The sequence below is a fragment of the Salmo trutta genome, chromosome 17 (genome assembly GCF_901001165.1).
Source record: "Salmo trutta chromosome 17, fSalTru1.1, whole genome shotgun sequence".
NCBI classification, from domain to species: Eukaryota; Metazoa; Chordata; class Actinopteri; order Salmoniformes; family Salmonidae; genus Salmo; species Salmo trutta.
In genome coordinates, this window is record NC_042973.1 from 45999512 (window position 1) to 46020781 (window position 21270).

Consider the following 21270-nt stretch of genomic DNA (forward strand, 5'->3'; position numbering starts at 1 on the left):
AAGACTGCCCAAATGTGCATAATTTGTTTATTAATAACTTTTCATGTTCAAAACTGTGCACTCTCCTCAAACAATAGCATGGTATTATTTCACTGTAATAGCTACTGTAAATTGGACAGTGCAGTTAGACTAACAAGAATTTAAGCTTTCTGCCAATATCAGATATGTCTATGTCCTGGGAAATGTTCTTGTTACCTACAACCTCATGCTAATCGCATTAGCCTACGTTATCTTAACCGTCCCGTGGAAGGGACACCAATCCTGAAGAAGTTTTTAAACCTACCCTTTGGAATGACTTTGATAGCAACAGTAAATCTATTTACTTATTAAGAGATATGGATAATAAATTCATTCTAAAAATGTAAACGCTCTTGCCGTGGTCAATTTGACATTCAGATTTTATAAAAATCACCTTAAGATTTACAGTCAATCCCTTGTCTGTTGGAGGTGGAGCATATCAATGGTATTTATTCAAGATATTCCTTGTGCTTTTATTTTCAATACTTCCTTTCACATATGTTTTCTTTAAACTCTTGCTTTCTCAATCTGAGCGTAGGAGTGGGAGAGATGTTTGGGATTTGGGAAGGATTGGTTTGGGAGTCACACAACCATCTGAGTTGTCTAGACCACTTCCTGCCTCAGTCACACAATCACTCTAGCAGCATTATTGAGGTTCCGACCAACAAAAGAGTTTTGGAACGTCTTCAACGACTTGAAAGTGGCTGTGCCAGCAGCTTACACGCATGGGGGCTCATTGTAGCCTGCTGACACAGACATTACATGGCTAGAGATATCTAAACTCTCAAACACCCGCCTGTGTAGTCAAAGCTCCTGGACACTTGAGAAGCCACCATCAAAGACTTTTGTTCTCCCTTTCATAAAAAGACAGATCATACGTTTGTTTGAGAAATCATCCTATTTTATCAGCTTTGTAGTTCTAAACCCGCATCGGTCTGTATTATATCCTCCTATATCCAATGTACTACTTGAGAATACTTTCATGATGTGCATCTGTTTTAAAGTATGGTATGTACTGAGCATGCTAACATTTTAAGATTGAAATCTAATCTAATACAATTTTTTAAATATATGTCACCACTAAAGCAGAGAGAAACCAGATTGTGATCCAACAGGATCCTAGAGAGGGTGGAGGTTCCATTTATTATCAAACACATCTATATGTAATGTCATTTCAATTCTAGTGTGTGGCTGTGGGCACAATGTTTCATGGTCTGGATGTATAGAAGCTTTAGAATATTGTAAAGTTGTTTCTTTTCAAGTGAAGTGGTAAAAAGATGCTGGAAGGATATCTAGATGGTGCTGAATTTGAACCGTTAAGTGTGTGTACACATGCACACACACACACAACCACCACACACACTGTGTGTCTTCTGAACATCTGGTGGCCAAATGAAGCCTACATTGTCAGCAGCCTCAGATAAGCATTCGTTGATGAGGCCAGGGCAAGATAGGCTCCTATTTTTAAAGTAGTTAAGGGCCTATTTGGCGCAATCACTCATTTCAGCATCTATATCTACTCTTGATAATCTACTCTTGGGCTTTGTTCCTTATCTGTCCCCGATTGGGAGAAATCTATTTGGCATCACTGGCAGTCTCATCTCTCTCTCTTTCTCCCAACCCCCACGGTCTCTTCAGGATGAGAAGAAATGCTTTTTGTGCGACTCCACCGACGCCTACGTCAAAAGCGTGGTGAACACCACCACAGGCCACCGGGTGGAGAACGTCGTGACCACATTCGCCCCCAACCGCTTGAAAACCTGGTGGCAGTCAGAGAATGGTGAGTTCTCGTGGGAAAAAAAGGGTGGAGGGCTAGTAGGCAGAGGGGTTCAATTAATGGTGACTCTCTCACTCCCACCTCTTGGCATATTTTCACACTCCAATCACTTAGCTTTAATCAATGTGAGGGAAGACTTCAAAGAGAAAGCAGTAATGGCTGACCTGTCATAAACTTTGGAATGACAGGATGAACCCATTGGGAATGATTAGCTAGGTGGCTGTTTGGATGACACACCGTGTACACCGTGTAATGGATGCTAGTAAGGAAGTTCTCACTTCTTACTAGGCTTGGGCGGTGTACCGTATATACGTTAGAGTTTCAACTATTTCTTTGAAGTTTTTCAATACATTTCAATATTTGTAGCTACCTATTTAAATAAACACCTGCGGTCAACTTGTGCAGTACGTTAGGCGGTAATGCAGATCGCGTTGATCATTTCACCTGTCACATTATTTTAACGTTAGGAAGCTTACCGTAGTTCCCCAGAACAGTTGAGCCAGTCACATGTTTGATTGTAAATTGCACAACGGGAGAAAGCAGGAGCAGGTGAGTCCAGCTGACAGGGATCGTGTTTTGTATTGAAAGTCAGTGTTTTTTTTGTTCCTTCAATAGAGTGATCAGGGGCGTGCAAGTATAGTTTTCCTTCACAGAAAATACATTAGAGCAACACATTCGGCAGAAAATAGCTTTTCATCAGATGACAACAGAACCGCAATGCTATTTGGCTGGCAGCCACACAATTAAATGAGTTTACAATGAAAAAGCAAGGTATATTTTACATATATTTCCACACTATGAGGTTGGAATAATAGAGTGACATTTTGAAAATGATGATAATACCAGGCGATATAAGTTAATAGACCAATAACAAAGAGAGTTATTGGTTACATATCTCTCCCATTAGGCTCCTCCAATTAGGTCCCTCACTCAGGCGACTCCCATACAGTTCTTACAAATTCTTGCTTGAGAAATTGCTTTTTGCTAAGAAGCTTTTTTGTTACTCTTTGAACATTTTAATTGAAAACAATCACAGTAAGGTAATTGTGACCCAGAAATGATTTGATATTGAAATAAAAACGGCTGCATTGGACCTTTTAAAAAAAAAAATATGTTGATATCCCAAATACACCTTGCCTTGAAAGAGTTAACTCCCAAAAAGTGCTGCAAGGATATTGGATCCAGAAAGTCATCTGATAGGAGTTTGGTGGAGGAATAGCGGCCAACTCCGCCGATGGGGGTTGGAAAAGGGGCAGGGAATTTTCATTCATAATCCAGACATTACCGTACTAGATCCGCTCCAACACTGGCAATGTATGACCCAGACCAAAACACAACCTCTTACGTACGTAAGCACAGAAAAGGTTTTCCCCAAACCCTCTGTAAAACTGAAATTCAACAATCGTTGCTAGAAAGCGTATTATTACTTACTTAGTTGCCTTATGTTGTTGTAATGCATACATCACTTATAGTCTGTTGGAACACGCGGTGGCTTGTTGTTGCTCTTATTGCTCCTTTCGCTACTCAATAAACATAGCCGCTTGCCATTAGTTTTACCAAAGAAATAGGGACATTTGGAACAGTTATGTTGTTATTTGCTGTTTAACTGCCCAGTGGTTATGCTTAAAACCCACAGCGTAATTTTGAGGCAAAGAAGATGGATGTCAGGAATCAGAAGGGCAGCCTGAGATTGATATTATAGAATGGAACCAACCATGATTAGACTATGGAGGGAGAGTCAAAGAGTTAATGCAAGTGTTCCGGTCTAGAGGAAGCACTGGGAAGTGTCGTGTAGTGTTAACCATTCCAGATTGTGTTATGCTTGGCTCAAGTGGAACCCTGTAAACTAATTTTTTTGTTTTTCTTTCTCCTTCCTCTCTCCATCCGTTTCACCCTCTATGACATCATAACTTTTTGTAATTCTATTCTTCACTTGCCTTTTGACCCTTTCTCTTCCCTGGCCCCTCTATCTCTCCCTCCCCTTTTCCATTTTTGGCCACCTCTTTTTTTTAAATGTCCCTCTCTCCTTTTCCTCTCTCTCTTTTCCCCCCTCTTCCTTCTTTTCTCCCCAGGTCTTGAGAAAGTGACCATCCAGCTGAACTTGGAGGCGGAGTTTCATTTCACCCACCTCATCATGACCTTCAAGGTAACCAATGGAGATGCTGGGTCAGAGGGCTCACTATGGGGGAGCATGGGTAATGTGTAAGGGGATGCTGGCTGGCCTGTCTACTCAGGAGATTAGCACAAGACTTGGCCTGGGAGGTCTCCCCCCTCCACACACACACACACACACACATCCCCCCCAGCTGTGTGTGAGCCTGAGGAATGTGGAACAGACCGCCCTCCCGTCCGGGATTGTTCGCTCCACACAGATCTAGCCTGTATAACTTGACTCACAATTGCAGCCTATTCATGCTGTGTAAAAGTACTTTTGAAATACAGCCAATATTCAACTCAACTGTGTCATCAATCCTGTGTGACAAATGCAAAAGTTCCAGTTATGAATAAATGTACTGTAACAGACATTCCCAATGGCTAGCAGCTTCTCATAAGAAGGATGTAAAGGAACATGCCAGAATCTGCCCCTGTTGTTCACAGATCGTTCAACATCAACATGTTCACATAGTATGACTGAACTTTCATTGTAATTATGGTATTGTAGTATATCATTTGATTAGATAGTTCGCACCTGTATTCCCTCATGGCACGTCATCTTTGATTACAGCGAATGATGTTAGTTTAGAAAACGTTAGCCATTTTCCAGATGTACTCCTGGTCAAATTGCTGGTAGTAACCTCAGTGTGAATGTATATCATCAAGGTGCATAAGTATGCTTTCTTCTCCACGACAGACTTTCCGGCCTGCTGCTATGGTGATTGAGCGCTCGGCTGACTTTGGGAAGAACTGGCAAGTGTACCGCTACTTTGCATACGACTGCGCGGCGGCATACCCTGCCATATCCCCGGGGCCCATGCAGAAAGTGGATGACATCATCTGCGATTCGCATTACTCCGACATAGAGCCGTCGACAGAGGGAGAGGTGTGTATTCTGAATTACCGAGTTTTGAGAGAGTCTAAATTCTATCAATGATTGGTTTATACACTGAGTTTGCAAAACATTAAGAACACCTGCTCTTTCCATGACATAGACTGACCCGGTGACTCCAGGTGGAAGTGGCGGGTAGCCTAGTGGTTAAGAGCGTTGGGCCAGTAACTGAAACGTCGCTGGTTTGAGTCCCTGAGCCAACTAGCTGAAAAATCTGTCTGTGGCCTTGAGCAAGGCACTTAACCCTAATTGCTTCTGTAAGTCGCCCTAGATAAGAGCATCTGCTAAATCACTAAAATGTAAATGTTATTGATGTCACATGTTAGATCCACTTCAATCAGTGTAGATGAAGGGGAGGAGACAGGTTAAAGAAGGATTTTAAAGTGCCTTTGAAAGGGGTATGGTAGTAGGTGCCAGGCGCACCAGCTCAACATTTTCCCATGTGTATCAAGAATGGTCCACCAACCAAAGGACATCCAACAAACTTGACACAACTGTGGGAAGCATTGGAGTCAACATGGGCCAGCATCCCTGTGGAACACTTTCGACACCTTGTGAAGCCCATGCCCCGACGAATTGAGGCTGTTCTGAGGAGGGTGGGGTGCAACTCAATAATAGGAAGGTGTTCTTAATGTTTTGTACACTCAGTGTATGTCAAGTAATTTGTTGTAGCTAAGTAATAACTAATCACATACATGACACAATATGCTGGATGTCTTGAGAGGAAAGAAGCCATTGAAAGTCAGGTATAATCGCAGTGACTGTCTGTAGGTCATCTTCCGAGTTTTGGATCCAGCTTTCCGTATTGAAGATCCCTACAGTCCCAGAATCCAAAGTAAGTTCCAGTGACGATACGTGTACTTAATGGTTTATATCTGCTAGGAAGCTGTTAATTTGATCCTTCCCTTTTATTTTGGCAAATACCAGCTATGTGTTGCCTATTAGCCAACTAGAACTGCAAAACACAGTTATTACGCATAATGACCTCAGGGCTAATAATCTACAAGCTAACGGCTAACACATGTCTCCGAACGATTCAGACATGTTGAAGATCACCAACCTGAGGGTGAAGTTCACCAAGCTGCACACCCTGGGAGACAACCTGCTGGACTCCCGCATGGAGATCAAGGAGAAGTACTACTACGCTGTCTACGACATGGTGGTCCGGGGTAACTGCTTCTGCTACGGACACGCCTCCGAGTGCGCCCCCGTCGACGGGGCCGGGGCTGGGGATGGAGTGGAGGGCATGGTGAGTTCTCCCTGATAAGATTGTTGTAGTTTTCATCAGGTCTCCTTATGTGTGGACATTTGTGCGTTTTGTGTGTGTGTGTGTATGTTGCCGTTTTAAGAACAATTGTGTTTGTGTTGACGAGAGCGTGTGGGTCTACGTCTGTGTGGGCTTGGGAGACTGTTTGTGTATTTGCGGACAGCATGTGTCTGTGTGTGTACGTGTTTGTCTGTGTGTATGCTCTGGAGAGAAAAAGGGAAACATTGCAGTTCCTGTTTGGTCTCTGCTACGGCCTGGCTGTCTGTCTGTCTGCGGAAAGGCTACTCTGTCTTTTGGTCACTTTTATTATACAGCCTATTCACCAGGAAAGAGGGAACCCTGTTTACGCTCCTCTTCCTCTCAGTCGTTTTGCAGTGTTTTTCAAATTAATTCCCTCACATTAAAATGTCTTAAAAACAAAACTAGATACAGTAACACCTTGCCTGAGGAGGCCTAACATAAAAGCTACATAACCCTGTCATAAGAGTGGCATAGTGGCTGTTATAACGACACCAAACTTGGCACGTATCTGCTATTTTGTTGAAGGTTTCATTATTTAATTGTTAGTTTGATCATTTTAACCGGATCCGAGTCTGTCTGTCTGTCAACATATTGTCATTTGTCTGCGAACCAGATGAAAGCTAGCCAACACTGTGAACATGTCCTGCTGCCATCTGGAAGGGGAATACACGGATAGAGCTGGAGGAAAAACGATATCTCGTGCAACTGTTCCTTTTGTCTGTAGTTTCCCCTTGCTTTTGCACTGATATCTCAGCTGTAATTGACCATAATGGCCAAGGGAAGCTAATTCAAATACCACTGTTCCACCAGAGGCCTGGGTCTCTGCACAGTAGTTGATAGGTCCCTGAACTACACTATTAAACCCTGAATATGGCCTGTGAAATCATTTAAGGTTGATATCAATAGACCATTTGTGTTCGTAGTTTATGCACATGAATAAGAGATGAAGTAATGGCATATTCACTGCTTATAAGTGCTTAGTAAATGTCTAATTCAGTTGCACGCCTCCGTTTCTGAATGATTTTCCTAAGGTCCATGGCCACTGTATGTGCAACCACAACACCATGGGGCTAAACTGTGAGAAGTGTCAGGACTTCTACCACGAGCTGCCCTGGAGACCAGCCAAGGGACGCAACACCAACGCCTGTAAAAGTATGCCACTTCACCCTAACATATTCTTTTGTTCTAGAGGGAAATATTATAGCTTGTGGTCCCCTTATAATTGATTGTGATGACAGGCTACGGTGTCTGCTCAGTCAGTTAACAACCGTCCAACTAGCTTATTATAAACACTGTGAATCAACGTTGTCTGCTTGCCTTTGTCTCTCTCTTGCTCGCTCTCTCTCTCTGCAGAGTGTAACTGTAACCAGCACTCGGGCTCGTGTCACTTCGACATGGCAGTATACGTCTCTACGGGTAATGTGAGCGGCGGTGTGTGTGACGAGTGCCAGCACAACACCATGGGTCACAACTGTGAACAGTGCAAGCCTTTCTACTACCAGCACCCAGAGAGGGACATCCGCGACCCCAGCATCTGTGAACGTAGGTCGAGCCTCCAACTCCAACCCCCCCTACGGCTCCCCTCCCCTCCACACCCCACCATCCAAACCCAGCCTTCACCTCTCTACCTCCATCCACCCTTGTTATATTCTCCCCCGTTACTCCTCCACCTCTTGAACCTCTGTTTCTTCACCTCTACCTCCATCCTTGTACGCTTCTCCGCCCCGTTGCTCCACCCCCCACTCCTCCTCATCTCGTCTGTGACTCTGTCTGTCTCTCTTTAGAAATATAGATGTTTCACATTTTCCCATCGTGCCGTCTGGATCTGCGATCTGGCTCTGCAATCTGGATCTTTGATCCTGCCTCTGTGATCTGGATCTGAGCGAGAACACCTGGGCTTTGAAGGCTATATCAGCCAAAGCAGTGTGGTCTTTTAATCCCAAACCACTGTATGGTGTAGAAGAGACCCTTCTCATGTGACACCTCCCCCCGCCCTTGCATGGCTCTCTGGGTAGGCCGCTGGAGATGCATAACTGGCCTCAGCTTAGCATCTAGGGAGAACTTCATCGCAGTCTGCGTTGATGTGTGAATAATGGGCTTGTTAGGGTTTTCACATTCGTCTCCAGTGTTTGGAGTCCTTGTGTATGTGTGGTGTGTGAGAGAACTTCCGTTATTCCTTTGTAAGCCTTTTTTCCTACCCTTTTGTTTTAAGTTTGGTCATTTTGTTAGCCCGTAGATAGCTACAGTTAAGCAAATTATTGAAGCAGATTTTCAAATAACCTTCAGAAGTTACAGTGTATTCCCTTCATCAAGAGGAAAATATCAAATACCTCACATTGATATTGACCTTGACCATTTCTTTCTTCGTCCTGTTAGCTTGTCACCATGGCAGCTTTTCTACTCAACTAGTTCCATGCACAATACCCCATTTTACATAATAATTCCTAACTCAAGTGTTCCTGATGATTCCCATCTCTTCGTAGCATGTAACTGTGATCCGGTGGGCTCTCTGAACGGCGGGATCTGTGACAGGATGACTGATGTGTCGTCCGGACTGATCACTGGCCAGTGTCGCTGCAAACCCAATGTGGAGGGAGAGCGCTGTGACCAGTGCCAGCAGGCCCATTATGGCCTGGGTGACCACCCTCTGGGCTGCCTGGGTAAAGACACACACGCACATTCACTCACACGTCTTGGGTTTTTCCAAGTCCTTGCATAGGCTTTTTCAAGCTGTGTATTTCAGCATTTTATTGGAATAACTACTCTAGGTTGTTTTTCCCAGCCTGCACCTGTAATACCCTGGGGACAGTTCCTGGAGGGAGTCCGTGTCACACAGACTCAGGAGATTGTTTCTGCAAAAGCCTGGTCACAGGGAGAGAATGTGACCAGTGTATGGTAAGGAACCCTATTATGATTGACTTACTTTGTACACAACACTCTGTACTCGAAGTCAACTGTGCAAACTGAGAGACCAAAAAGTTAGCCCTGTCACTATGTGAGAGTCAGTTGACTTACGATCACCATGGCCACTAGCGCTTTACTAGCCAGCTAGTTACACATCTGCTACATATGTTCTGTAAGTGTTTTTTGGTGGCTTGGTTTAGTCGTCACCAGGGCTGTAAATCTTGTAAAGAGACTGGTACAGTCTACAGCTTGGAAACAGATTTTGCGGTGAAACATAGTGGGAGGTCGTTAACAACGTGCAATTAAAGGAGTGTTTTTAACAATGTGCTTTGTGTGTGTGTGCGTGCGTGCGTGTGCATGTGTGTGTGTGTGTATATCCTACAGCCTCAGCACTGGGGGCTCAGCAATGATATGGATGGCTGCAGACCATGTGACTGTGACCTGGGTGGAGCTCTTAATAACGAGTGAGTTCAAAGTTCACATCTCTAATTCTCTAATCTAAATGCCTGTCTGTTACCCAATTTACTTTACAAATTCTTCATACTTTCTTCTTTTGATCAGTGGTGTAAAGTACCTATGTAAAAATACTTTAAACTACTACTTAACTCGTTTTTTTGGGTATCTGTGCTTTACTTTACTATTTATATTTTGGACAACTTTTACTTAACTACATTCCCAATGAAAATAATGTACTTTTTACTCCATACATTTTCCCTGACACCCAAACATACTAGTTACATTTTGAATGCTTAGCAGGACAGGAAAATGGTCCAATTCATACACTTATCAAGAGAACATCCCTTGTCATCCCTACTGCCTCTGATCTGGCGGTGTTGGAATGTGCCCCTGACTATCCGTAAAAAAAACTATAGAAAATGGTGCCGTCTGATTTGCTGAATATAAGGGATTTGAAATAATTATACTTTTACTTTTGATACTTCAGTATATTTTAACAATTAAATGTACTTTTGGGAAAACCTAATACTTTTATACTTTTACTCAAGTAGTATTTTACTGGCTGACTTTCACTTTTACTTGAGTCATTTTCTACTAAGGTAACTTTACTTTTACTCAAGTATGACAATTGAGACTTCCGGCAATGGCGAAGCTCTAACAAGACGCGTCTGCATAGCGTTCTCGAACTTTCAAACAATTTTAAGGGATTTTGACACGGTTTACCTGTTCGTTAATACTGAGTTGGAAGTTAAAACATGTATTGTATCGCCAAAACAAAAGCTGCCCAATACACAAAGTTACTTTTACTCAAGTATGACAATTGGGCACTTTTCCCACCACTGCTTTTGATACAGCCACAAAAGTCTGTATCAAAAGCAGTGTCGATGTCGAAACTTTTAAACTCAGTCTTTAACATTCCCTCCTTGTCCTCTCTGACTCCAGCTGTTCTCAGGAGACTGGCCAGTGTGCGTGTAGAGAACACATGTTTGGCCGGCGCTGTGACCAGGTGGAGTCAGGCTTCTACTTCATCGCCCTGGACCACTACACCTACGAGGCCGAGGACGCCAAGTTTGGACCTGTGAGTTACCTTTGGTTATTGACTTTCTTCTTCTAAGGCCTATGGGGTCGGTGGTGATCCTTATGTGACACGCGGGATATGAACTTGGACCTCCCACGGCAGCAACCAACATCTTAGATCAAGAGGAAATTCCCTCTTGCCAAGGGCAGACACTGGTTTTTAAGTTCACATTCGGGGCTACCTCATCACATGTCCACTGCATTCACCACCCTTTGACCTCCTTCCTCATGAGAGACCACCCCACATTGGGCACCAATGCAACACACGGGATATGAACCCAGGTCTCCCACGGGAGCAACCAACATCTTAGACCATTAGACCATGAGGATTTCCCTCTTGAGAAGAGAAGACACTTGGGCTACCTCATCACGTGATCATGGTCGATTCATGTCCGCTACGCCTACTCACCTTTTGTCTTTCTCACCCTCTATTTTTCTCTCCCTCTCTTCTTCCTCCAGGGTTTGACAGTAGTGCAGAGACCTCGCCCGCAGGACCGTAGCCCCACCTGGACAGGGATAGGTTTTGTCAACGTTCCCGAGGGGGCCTACCTGGAGTTCTCCATTGACAACATCCCCCACTCCATGGAGTACGACGTCCTCATCCGCTACGAGCCTCAGGTCAGCCTCAGCACATATCCCTCCATCTACATGGGGCCATGTCCCTACCCTTGTTTACCTGTTTATGTCTATGTACCTGTTCTGTTGGCGTAGTTACCGGACCAGTGGGAGGAGGTGTTGATGACGGTGATGCGGCCCAGTTTGATTTCAGCAGACAGTCGCTGTGCCAACACCATGCCTGATGACGACAACCAGATGATATCCCTCCACCCCGGATCACGGTGAACACACACCGCCTCTGTCTGTGTGTATGTGTTGGTGGGAGGGGGGACTGGTGGGTGACTGGTCAAATCAAATGGTATTGGTCACATACACACGGTTAGCAGATGTTATTGCGAGTGTAGCGAAAATGCTTGGGAGAGTGAGTGTGCATGTGAGAGTGAGTGATGGTCTGTGTACTAGGTGTACTCTGTGTATGCACCTTGGAGGTTCCCCCGGAGCGCACTGGGAACACAGGTTTAGTGTGTGTGTCATAGGGAGTGTTTGAAAAAGTGTGTTATTTTCTGAAAGCCATCTTTTTCTTGTCTCCTCAGATACGTGGTGCTCCCCAGACCAGTGTGTTTCGAGGCAGGGATGAACTACACTGTTCGTCTGAGCCTGCCCCTCTACTCTGCACTCAGTGACGTTCAGTCCCCATATACACTCATCGACTCGGTTAGTTCTCCCACGCACACACACAACTCTGACTTTTCCTTAAAATACCCATCAATGTCAATTGTAGATTTACGCAGAAATGTCAGCTACTCGGATTTCATATTAGGCTTGAGCCCTTACTGACATGCTAAATCTCAATCCATCTTCTGTATCTCTCTTCCCCCGTCTGTAGATTGTGCTGATGCCCCACTGTAAGAACCTGGAGATCTTCACTGGTTCTGTGGGAGGTGACGTGGCCACCAACAGCGCCTGGGACACGTTCCAGCGTTACCGCTGTCTGGAGAACAGCCAGAGCGTAGTGAAGACCCCGTCCACAGACATCTGCCGTAACTTCATCTTCAGCGTGTCCGCTCTGCTGCACCAGGGAGCTAAAGGTATGGGACCACACTCCAACAGTGAAATATTCTTCAACATACTTGTACGCTCATGTATGCGTTTCTTAACTAAAGGTCTTTGTTAGGGTTGAATGACGGGAACCCGGTTACCGAGATTTACCACCCAAAACCACTCCCTTTTCCCGGGATAAATAACTGCGAGAAACCGGTCAATTATAATAAATGTGTCTTACGGCCCTCTCTCCACTCTCTGCATGATCAATCATCAACACTCAGTGTGGGGAAATACAGCCCATCTCAGTATGGAGCGCAGTTCACTATGCATGTAGACCCATCATCTCATCATGGTAACTTTTTTTCTTGTGACAGGTAGGCCTACATTTGCTGCAGCGTAGCCTACGCTACAGTAATACAAAGACTGAATGCTTGCCATCTCCATCTGGATTTTGGGGGTCACCTTATTTTTTAATTGTAATTGTAATTTTATTTGTAAAAATGGTTGTTTTTAATTGCAGCTGCAGTTTTAAAACAGCCTAACACTCAAATATTGTTGCTTTAAATCAGTGCATGCACGAGCCCTCTCTCACAGTCTCTCAATTCCATTGAAATTGCATCCAAAATATATAATCCTGTTCAAGATTGATATAGGCATATACAGTGCATTCGGAAAGTATTCAGACCCCTTGACTTTTTCCACATTTTCTTACATTACAGCCTTATTCTAAAATGGATTAAATAAAAATATTTTCTTCATCAATCTATACACAACACCCAATAATGACAAAGCAAAACCAGGTTTTTAGACATTTTTGCAAATGTATTCAAAATAAAAAACAGATACCTTATTTACTTAAGTATTCAGACCCTTTGCTATGAGACTCGAAATTGAGCTCAGGTTCATCCTGTTTCCATTGATTATCCTTGATGTTTCTACAACTTGATTGGAGTCTCTGAATGTCCTTGAGTGGCCCAGCCAGAGCCCGGACTTGAACCCAATTGAACATCTCTGGAGAGACCTGAAAATAGCTGTGAGAACCTCCCCAAATACAAGCTTGTAGGGTCATACCCAAGAAGACTCGATGCTGTAATCACTGCCAATGGTGCTTCAACAAAGTACTGAGTAAAGGGTCTGAATACTTATGCAAATGTGACATTTCTGTTTTTTTGTGGAAAAGGTCAAGGGGTCTGAATACTTTCCGAAGGCACTATATATTCTTAATATGCTTTTAAAAAGACACTTCCCGTTTTGGCGGGAAATAGCAGGTTACCCGGTAGACAAGTGATTTATTCTCGGGATGGAACATTTGTAAAATACCTGGAAAATATTCAACTCTAGTTTTTGTCCTAAAGTTTGCATGTGGTGGACATTGTTTTGGAACGCCTGAATTGAATTCCAACGTTGACCTGCCACCTCTGTCTGGCAATCATCATCAGTCAATCTCCCCATAGACTGTCTACACTAACAGCCTCGGTCTCTCCTCTAATACATCAGCAGTTTCCATTCCTTTCATTTCCTGTCATTCCTCTGTCATTCTGTACTGTATCCCCTCCGGTGTCTCTGGCATATTGCAGTCGTCTCCGGTTTCCGGCCCATGCCACTCGTCAACAGTTACACTATGTCTCTATCTCTCTATAATCTCCTCATGTATGGACCTGTAGCTTGATTATAGACCCTGTCGGATCCTGAAATGCCCGTACAGGAACTTTCTCAGCCCGCCGCAGCAGTAAATCTCCTTCCATGTCAGACGGAGTGAGAACTTGTCTCTACTGACAGGCTATAGCATATGCAGGGCTTCTGCTATCGTATCAAAGTTTTTACACAGGTGGTCGGATTTAGAATAGAAGAGTATAGCATAATATCAAATATATAATAGAACCAAATACACTATCTTCGAGGTGAACTTTTCTCACTCATGGTCGGCAAAAACGAAAGACATTTATAACAAAGCCATACTCTATATGACGGTACCTACTTTGCAACATAATACTGTAGTTAGATGTCTAGGTGAAGAGAAGTAATTGTTAGGATTGAAATAAGTGTGATATTCTTTGATTGGCTTTGTATTCGTTGTCTGTAGGAATGCTGTACATATTATTTAAAATCCTCCCAGCTGTGGAAGTCGCATTATCTTGTCTCAATTGCCATGTGGAGGTTGTTTGAGGTCCCACGTGGAGGTTGCTTGAGGTCCCACGTGGAGGTTGCTTGAGGTCCCACGTGGAGGTTGCTTGAGATCCCACGTGGAGGTTGCTTGAGGTCCCACGTGGAGGTTGCTTGAGGTCCCACGTGGAGGTTGCTTGAGGTCCCACGTGGAGGTTGCTTGAGGTCCCACGTGGAGGTTGTTTGAGGTGTCCTGCACAGATGTAGTTTCTGCACAATGCTGCATGTCTTCACAAAGCCAATTTGGTTGCGTAGGTCCCATTTAAGTCTTACCCCAGTCTTAGCAGATGATAAAGATCAGAACGTCTAAACCACGGTCTTCAAGGTCTGTGTGCAATAATCTAGCCCACAGATTAGTTCACCTCCCTTAGATCTGAAGGTCCTCACATTGGTGTGGTATCCCGTTATTAAAGTTGGAATCCTTAGTTGCTTCAGCCATGTTTGGACATAAATGAATGATATATACCCATGATTCTTGAAGGATAGAACTTCTAAATGCCTCATGAGTTTAGTTCAACTGTCGTACCCCATCAGAAGCCAAAATAGAAGCTTGTTTTACTCCAATGTTTGTAATGTACATGTAAAGAAACAATGTCCCACTGGGGAAAAAGTGGTTGAAACAGCATTGTTTCCACATCCTTTCAACAACAAAAAACTGATTGGATTTGCAAAAAGTAATCAAAGTAAGGACATTTTGTTTTTTTCTCAACAAACGTTTAACTTTAATCCAATGATGTTTGTTGATTTCACACTGAATTCACATTAGTTGACAACTCAACCGAAGGTAAATCAAAGCTAGACATTGAACTGACATCTGTGCCCTGTGGGTTATAGCCTCAAAACATGGTTACAACTATACGTTTATATCATGGACGGTCAATCCTTGCATCCATAGCACTGTTAATATATTTTTTAAAGTGGTTACATTTCACCAGGCCCGTCCCTCTGCTTTTTACCAGACGCAGACAGGGTGACCGCTTTGCTATTGTTTAAATTCTAGCTTTAAGCCACAGTTGTTTAGATGTGTTTCAGAAGTCCCAGGCGTGTTTTGATTTATGAGGACAGCATAGAGACTTCAGAGGATAGTGTTGAAGGAGTCCAGGCTTTGGCAGAGTCTGGCTCAGAGCATATCATTACCCGCTATCCAGGAAGAACCTTGGGGGATGTTTAGTTCATATAGGGACACAAAACTCACACTCTGCGGTTGCATGTACTTAAGCTTGCGCGCCACACACACACACACATTCCCATGCCTGCCTAAAATCCCCCTCCCCTGACACGACCTAGTGAATGCCAGTTCACTCGTCTCTCTCCTCTACTCATGGACTCACTGTCCTCTATGAAATGTCTGGTACCCCTCTCTCTCTTTCCACACATCTGTTGAGAAGGATATGGTCCCTTTGTGAGCCTGTCAGTGTGATAGATATAGAAGGTGTTGTGGATGAAATTCCTCAGTCGCCCTTAATGAAACAAACCTTTGTCAGTATGTCAAAGGCAAGATATATTGAGGCAAAATATATTGAGACAAATGGTTAACCAGGGTTTTATGTACAGTCAGTACCTATACCATCATCAAAACTGTTTGGGTGAAATACCTTACTTGTGTATCCAGCAGCAACTATTGCCTCCATTTGAACAGATAATTCCAGTTCAACTCAATTTTAAGCCCATTCCCTCACTTTGTTTTACCGTTTCCTCCTGTCTCCGTTTTTCCAGCATGCCAGTGTGACCCGCAGGGCGCCCTCAGCACGGTGTGTGACGCCAGCGGCGGGCAGTGTCAGTGTCGCCCCAACGTGGTGGGCAGGAACTGTGACAAGTGTGCCCCTGGCACCTACCTGTTCGGACCCAGCGGCTGCAGACGTAAGTTTGACTGAAATGAAAAAGGCTGCCATGTCAGTAATGCATAATTACAGGCACTGAGTCTGGTACTTATCACTCCCTTTGCCCTCCTCCTCTCTCTCCCCAGCCTGTGATTGCAATCCCCAGGGATCGGAGGATGCGTTCTGCCACGAGGCCACAGGCCAGTGTGTGTGTATCCCCGGGGCATACAGCCGTCAGTGTGACCGCTGTCTGCCGGGTCACTGGGGCTTCCCCAACTGTCGCCTCTGCACCTGCAACGGCCACACAGAGCAGTGCGACCCCTACTCCGGAAAATGCCTGGGCTGCCGAGAACAGACCACCGGACACAACTGCGAGAGGTCAGCCAGGGGTCAATGTGGGTTGAGCAGTCAGGCGTCAATGGTTAAGGAGGCTCATTGGTGTATGGCTGGATGGGTAGGCATTAGAATTGGTCCTTAGAAGTGAGTCGGTCGCCTAAATCTCCCTGTAGCCTAAAGCCACTTGACAACTTTGATTTGTTTTGGTGTCGTCTATGATAAAGACATGTATGTGAATGATAGAGTGATAGATACCACCTTTTGCCTTTTCCCTACAGGTGTCTGGATGGTTACTACGGCGACCCCGTCCTGGGTTCAGGGGACCATTGTCGGCTCTGTATGTGTCCGGATGGGCCCAGAAGCGGGCGACAGTTTGCCAGTGGATGTTACCGCGGTCTGGACTCCCCTTACCAGGTGTTCTGTATCTGCAGCCCCGGGTACAGAGGTAGGCAGCCAATAACAACCACCTGCCAAGATTTATAGAGCACCTACAGTAGTAAACTAGCGGAGCATGGCAGGATTACTTATTATACTTGTTCCCTGCTTCCTATGTTCAGACTTGTTCCTTAGGAAGCAGAAGATTTGTATGCATTCATGTTGAAGCTTGGGGTGACTTTCCATGATGTTAGTGGAGGCTCCTCAGAGGAGGAAGGGGAGGACCATCCTCCTCATTGAATTTCATAACAATTTAAATTGTAAAACATTTAAAAAGTTATCCTTATTAGATAGATAAATCATATCACCAAATAACTGATTATACACACTATTATGCAAAGAAGGTCTACAGTAGCCTTAACAGCACCCTTTAGGGTACTTTGAATTCAGTACAAACCTAGGAGGCTCATGGTTCTCACCCCTTCCATAGACTTACACAGTAATTATTACAACTTCTGGAGGACGTCCTCCAGCCTATCAGAGCTCTTGCAACATGAATTGTGACATGTTGTCCACCCAATCAAAGGATCAGAGAATGAATCTAGTACTGAAAGCATAAGCTACAGCTAGCTAGGACTGCAGTGTATACAATGTGGTGAGTAGTTGACTCGATGAGAGAGAAAGACAATAGTTGAACAATTTTGAACAAATACATTTCTTCCAAAATGAAGGAGCAGCAAGAGAGAAATAGAGAGAGAAAGACTAATTTGTTTTCAGTTTCACTTACTTAGCTAGCAAATGCAGCTAGCTAGTTTAGCCTACCCTGCTCAAACAGAGCATTCTATGTTAGCTAGCTGGCTATGACTTTCCAACACAAAACTGGAACTTTTCCAAGTCAAGGTAAGCTTTTGGTATTACTCATTTATTTCCACCGGGGCCGCTGGTGTAACTGCTTACTGACTGTTGTGCATTGCTGATGTGTTGTGCCAAGAGTGTGCAAAGCTGTCGTCAAGACAAAGAAAGGGTGGCTACTTTGAAGAATCTCAAATATAAATATATTTTGATTTGTTTAACACTTTTTTTGGTTACTACATGATTCCATGTGTTATTTAATAGTTTTGATGTCTTCACTATTATTCTACAATGTAGAAAAACCCTGGAATGAGTAGGTGTATCCAAACTTTTGACTGGTACTGTACTTGCATATACAATATTGATGAAACATTTGATTTTCAGGACAAACTTAAAATTAGTAATCAAGGAAAACAAAACCTGTATGTGAATATAAGTTATTATATTTCACTTCTATTTGCTTCAGTGTGGGGAAAATACTACATTTACAAGAATACATTAGTTTAACCCTCAAGTTGACCCTAAAGCCTTCAAAAAGAAGCAAAACAAATTAAGCACTAAGGTTAAAAGAGTATTTGAACATTACTTCCAGAGAAAAGTGATATATTTTTTGGTATCTGGAAGTGTGACCTGTCAAATTAAATTAAACATGTTCTATAACTGACTGGAATTTCTTTGAATTGCACTGAATTCTGTTATACTTCCTGTCACTCAAACTCAAATTCTACATCCTGTGGGGTGTGGCCAACTCAATTAGAATTTCAGCTCATGAGTTGATGGGAGTCAATTCCAAAATTCTGAATTGAGCACAACCCTGGCATACAGTATGTTATTGTGGAAGTAAATATATAGGCAGTCATTATTTCTGATAGTGTGGACAGGTGAATAGATTGTTGTTGTAGAGGTGAGTGATGACAATCATTTTGGTGAAGGGGTTATTAAGCACTTTTTCCCCCCCCCTTCGCCCTTTACCTCTCGTTCCTTCTCTCTTCCTCGGTCTTTCCCTCTCACCTACAGGTGCCAGGTGTGAGGAGTGTGCCCCAGGTTACTATGGAAACCCCCATGAGAACGGCGGGCACTGCCAACCCTGCCAGTGCAACAACAACATTGACATGCTGGATCAGGAGTCCTGTAATGCCAGAACGGGTGAATGTCTCAAATGTCTCTATCACACCGAGGGTCAGGGCTGCCACAGCTGCAAGCTGGGTTACTATGGAGATGCCCTCACACAAAACTGCAGAAGTGAGTAAAAAAATTTCACTTGCATTTCTTTGTTATGTGTTTGTCGTATCAATGTGAGGTGAAGTAGTTGTCATTGTCCAATTGCTAACCTGCTAGCAACATGTCTTCTCTCCCTCAGAGTGTGTTTGTAACCACCTGGGTACCAATCCAGCCACGTGCCCGGCCGTGGGTGACTGCCACTGTGATCTGGGCAGCGGGCAGTGCCAGTGTCTACCGAATGTGGTGGGTCAGCACTGTGACCAGTGTGCCCCCGACACCTGGAACATGGCCAGCGAGACGGGCTGCGATGCCTGCGACTGTGACCCCAACCACTCATTTGGGACTTCCTGCAATGAGGTGGGTTCTCACACGACCACACCCATCTTCTGTTGGGTCCTAAAGGTCACATTTCTAGTATTTATGCATGTATTTTGTCCACAGCTGAGTGGCCAATGCTCCTGTAAGCCTGGCTTTGGGGGTAAAACGTGTCGGGAGTGCAGAGAGCTGTTCTGGGGAGAACCTGAAGTGAAATGCAACGGTGAGTTGACACATCTCAAATCAGAAGGAGTGCAGTTATTCGTGCTGACACTACACTGACTAAATCTACATCTTGACACACACTGAGGTGTGTGTGTGTGTGTGCGTGCGCGTGTGCATGTGTCTATGTGCGTTTGTGTGTGAGAAAGCTCCAACCCGACAATTTTGAATTGCAACAGACGCAAAGGAGGCCTTTAGTGTTAATCACTACGGTATCACAAGCAGCCACATCCCCCTAGCTTCGTATCATGGGAATGTGTAGGAGTTTCAGCTATGGTGATACCTAGCTTCGTATCATGGGAATGTGTAGGAGTTTCAGCTATGGTGATACCTATCTTCGTATCATGGGAATGTGTAGGAGTTTCAGCTATGGTGATACCTAGCTTCGTATCATGGGAATGTGTAGGAGTTTCAGCTATGGTGATACCTAGCTTCGTATCATGGGAATGTGTAGGAGTTTCAGCTATGGTGATACCTAGCTTCGTATCATGGGAATGTGTAGGAGTTTCAGCTATGGTGGAGAAACTCACAGCATCCTCTCCTTACTGTGGGAGCCAATATTAAGGCCAGATGTGCTCTCTCACCCGGCAGCTGTGTTTCTATGACAAACAGGCGGGGGATCTGTCTGAGCCTCCCAATATCCCGCCGGTGCCCCACAATGCACCTTTGTTCTGATGGGGTGTCCTGTTGGAGGGACGGCTGTCCAACACAGTGACTGCTGCAGACACAAAGGACTCTTTGTCCCAGAGTAGCATCAATGGAGCAGAGCAGCCTGCTGAATTATCTACTGAAGGACACATGAATTGGCTTCTGATGTAGGCTAGTCCCTTGAGTCGAAATGTGCAGTCGCTGTATGAAGTGTCCACTGTGGTAGTTGAATCTACTTCAAACTTTTGTATACATTGTTGACAATGAAATTAGAAAGTGATTATCAAACCATAAGTGATCGAACCAAAAGGTGTCGAGATGACTTTGATGGCTTTAACATAGGACTTAAACATTGAACTTCTCGGCAGGCTGTGTTGGTTCAGTCCCTCTCCTTGCCCCAACCTGGGATAGAACAGGGACCCTATTAACACATCAACAACCACCTCCCACGAAGCATCATTACCCATCTCTCCACAAAAGCTGCGGCCCTCACAGAGCAAGGGAAACAAATACTTCAAGGTCTCAGAGCGTGTGACGTCACCGATTGAAACGCTGCTAGCGCACACCGCTAACTAGCTAGCCATTTCACACCAGTTACACTCACCCCCCTTTGACCTACTCCTTCTCCGCAGCAACCACACTAGCTGGGCAGAGCACAACCGAGTGATCCGGGTAAACAACATCAATGTCAGATTACCTCGTCTACCCCACCTCATATTGATTTACCCCCAATCTGGAGCAGCCCAACAGCTAAACATTACATAAAACTAGCTTCAAATGGTGCAGTTCGTTAGTATGTTACAAATGTGGAGTGTAACGTTGTACAGTTGTCCATCCCGCCATTTGTGTGGCTTTTGCAGTGATTTGAAGGCAGTTTGCTTTCTGCAAAACCTACATACACTTCTGTAGGAGCCATGTACACTGCGTCTTGTACATCAAAGCCTTGTCCCAAACAGTGTGTGTGTGTGTGTGTTGGCCCATGATGAAAGACTGCTCCAACTGTAGACCATGGAAGATGTAGTTTACAACCAGAGGAATAGAAGCCATAAGGGGATCCATGTCACAAAAAAACGCTGGAAATTCCCTCCCTTACCTGCACACAATCATCTTCTCTGTGAATGAAAGAATAGAGGCAAGTTTAGGTATTTCA

At 44.3% G+C, this 21270-nt stretch overlaps 1 protein-coding gene across 1 annotated transcript in view; it reads left to right on the forward strand.

The window, feature by feature from the left end:
- The window catches only part of LOC115152291 (laminin subunit beta-1-like), a 33689-nt gene that overhangs the window by 3645 nt on the left and 8774 nt on the right, over positions 1-21270 (forward strand). Inside the window, exons 3-23 of the mRNA XM_029697034.1 lie at positions 1657-1798; positions 3868-3941; positions 4647-4835; positions 5613-5676; positions 5882-6090; positions 7161-7281; positions 7483-7671; positions 8613-8789; positions 8912-9024; positions 9418-9497; positions 10432-10567; positions 11026-11184; positions 11278-11405; positions 11718-11838; positions 12011-12212; positions 16048-16191; positions 16298-16529; positions 16766-16932; positions 18732-18956; positions 19075-19292; positions 19377-19473. Of these exons, the coding sequence (XP_029552894.1) occupies positions 1657-1798; positions 3868-3941; positions 4647-4835; positions 5613-5676; positions 5882-6090; positions 7161-7281; positions 7483-7671; positions 8613-8789; positions 8912-9024; positions 9418-9497; positions 10432-10567; positions 11026-11184; positions 11278-11405; positions 11718-11838; positions 12011-12212; positions 16048-16191; positions 16298-16529; positions 16766-16932; positions 18732-18956; positions 19075-19292; positions 19377-19473 (3187 nt within the window). The remainder of the gene's footprint in view (positions 1-1656; positions 1799-3867; positions 3942-4646; positions 4836-5612; positions 5677-5881; positions 6091-7160; positions 7282-7482; positions 7672-8612; positions 8790-8911; positions 9025-9417; positions 9498-10431; positions 10568-11025; positions 11185-11277; positions 11406-11717; positions 11839-12010; positions 12213-16047; positions 16192-16297; positions 16530-16765; positions 16933-18731; positions 18957-19074; positions 19293-19376; positions 19474-21270) is intronic.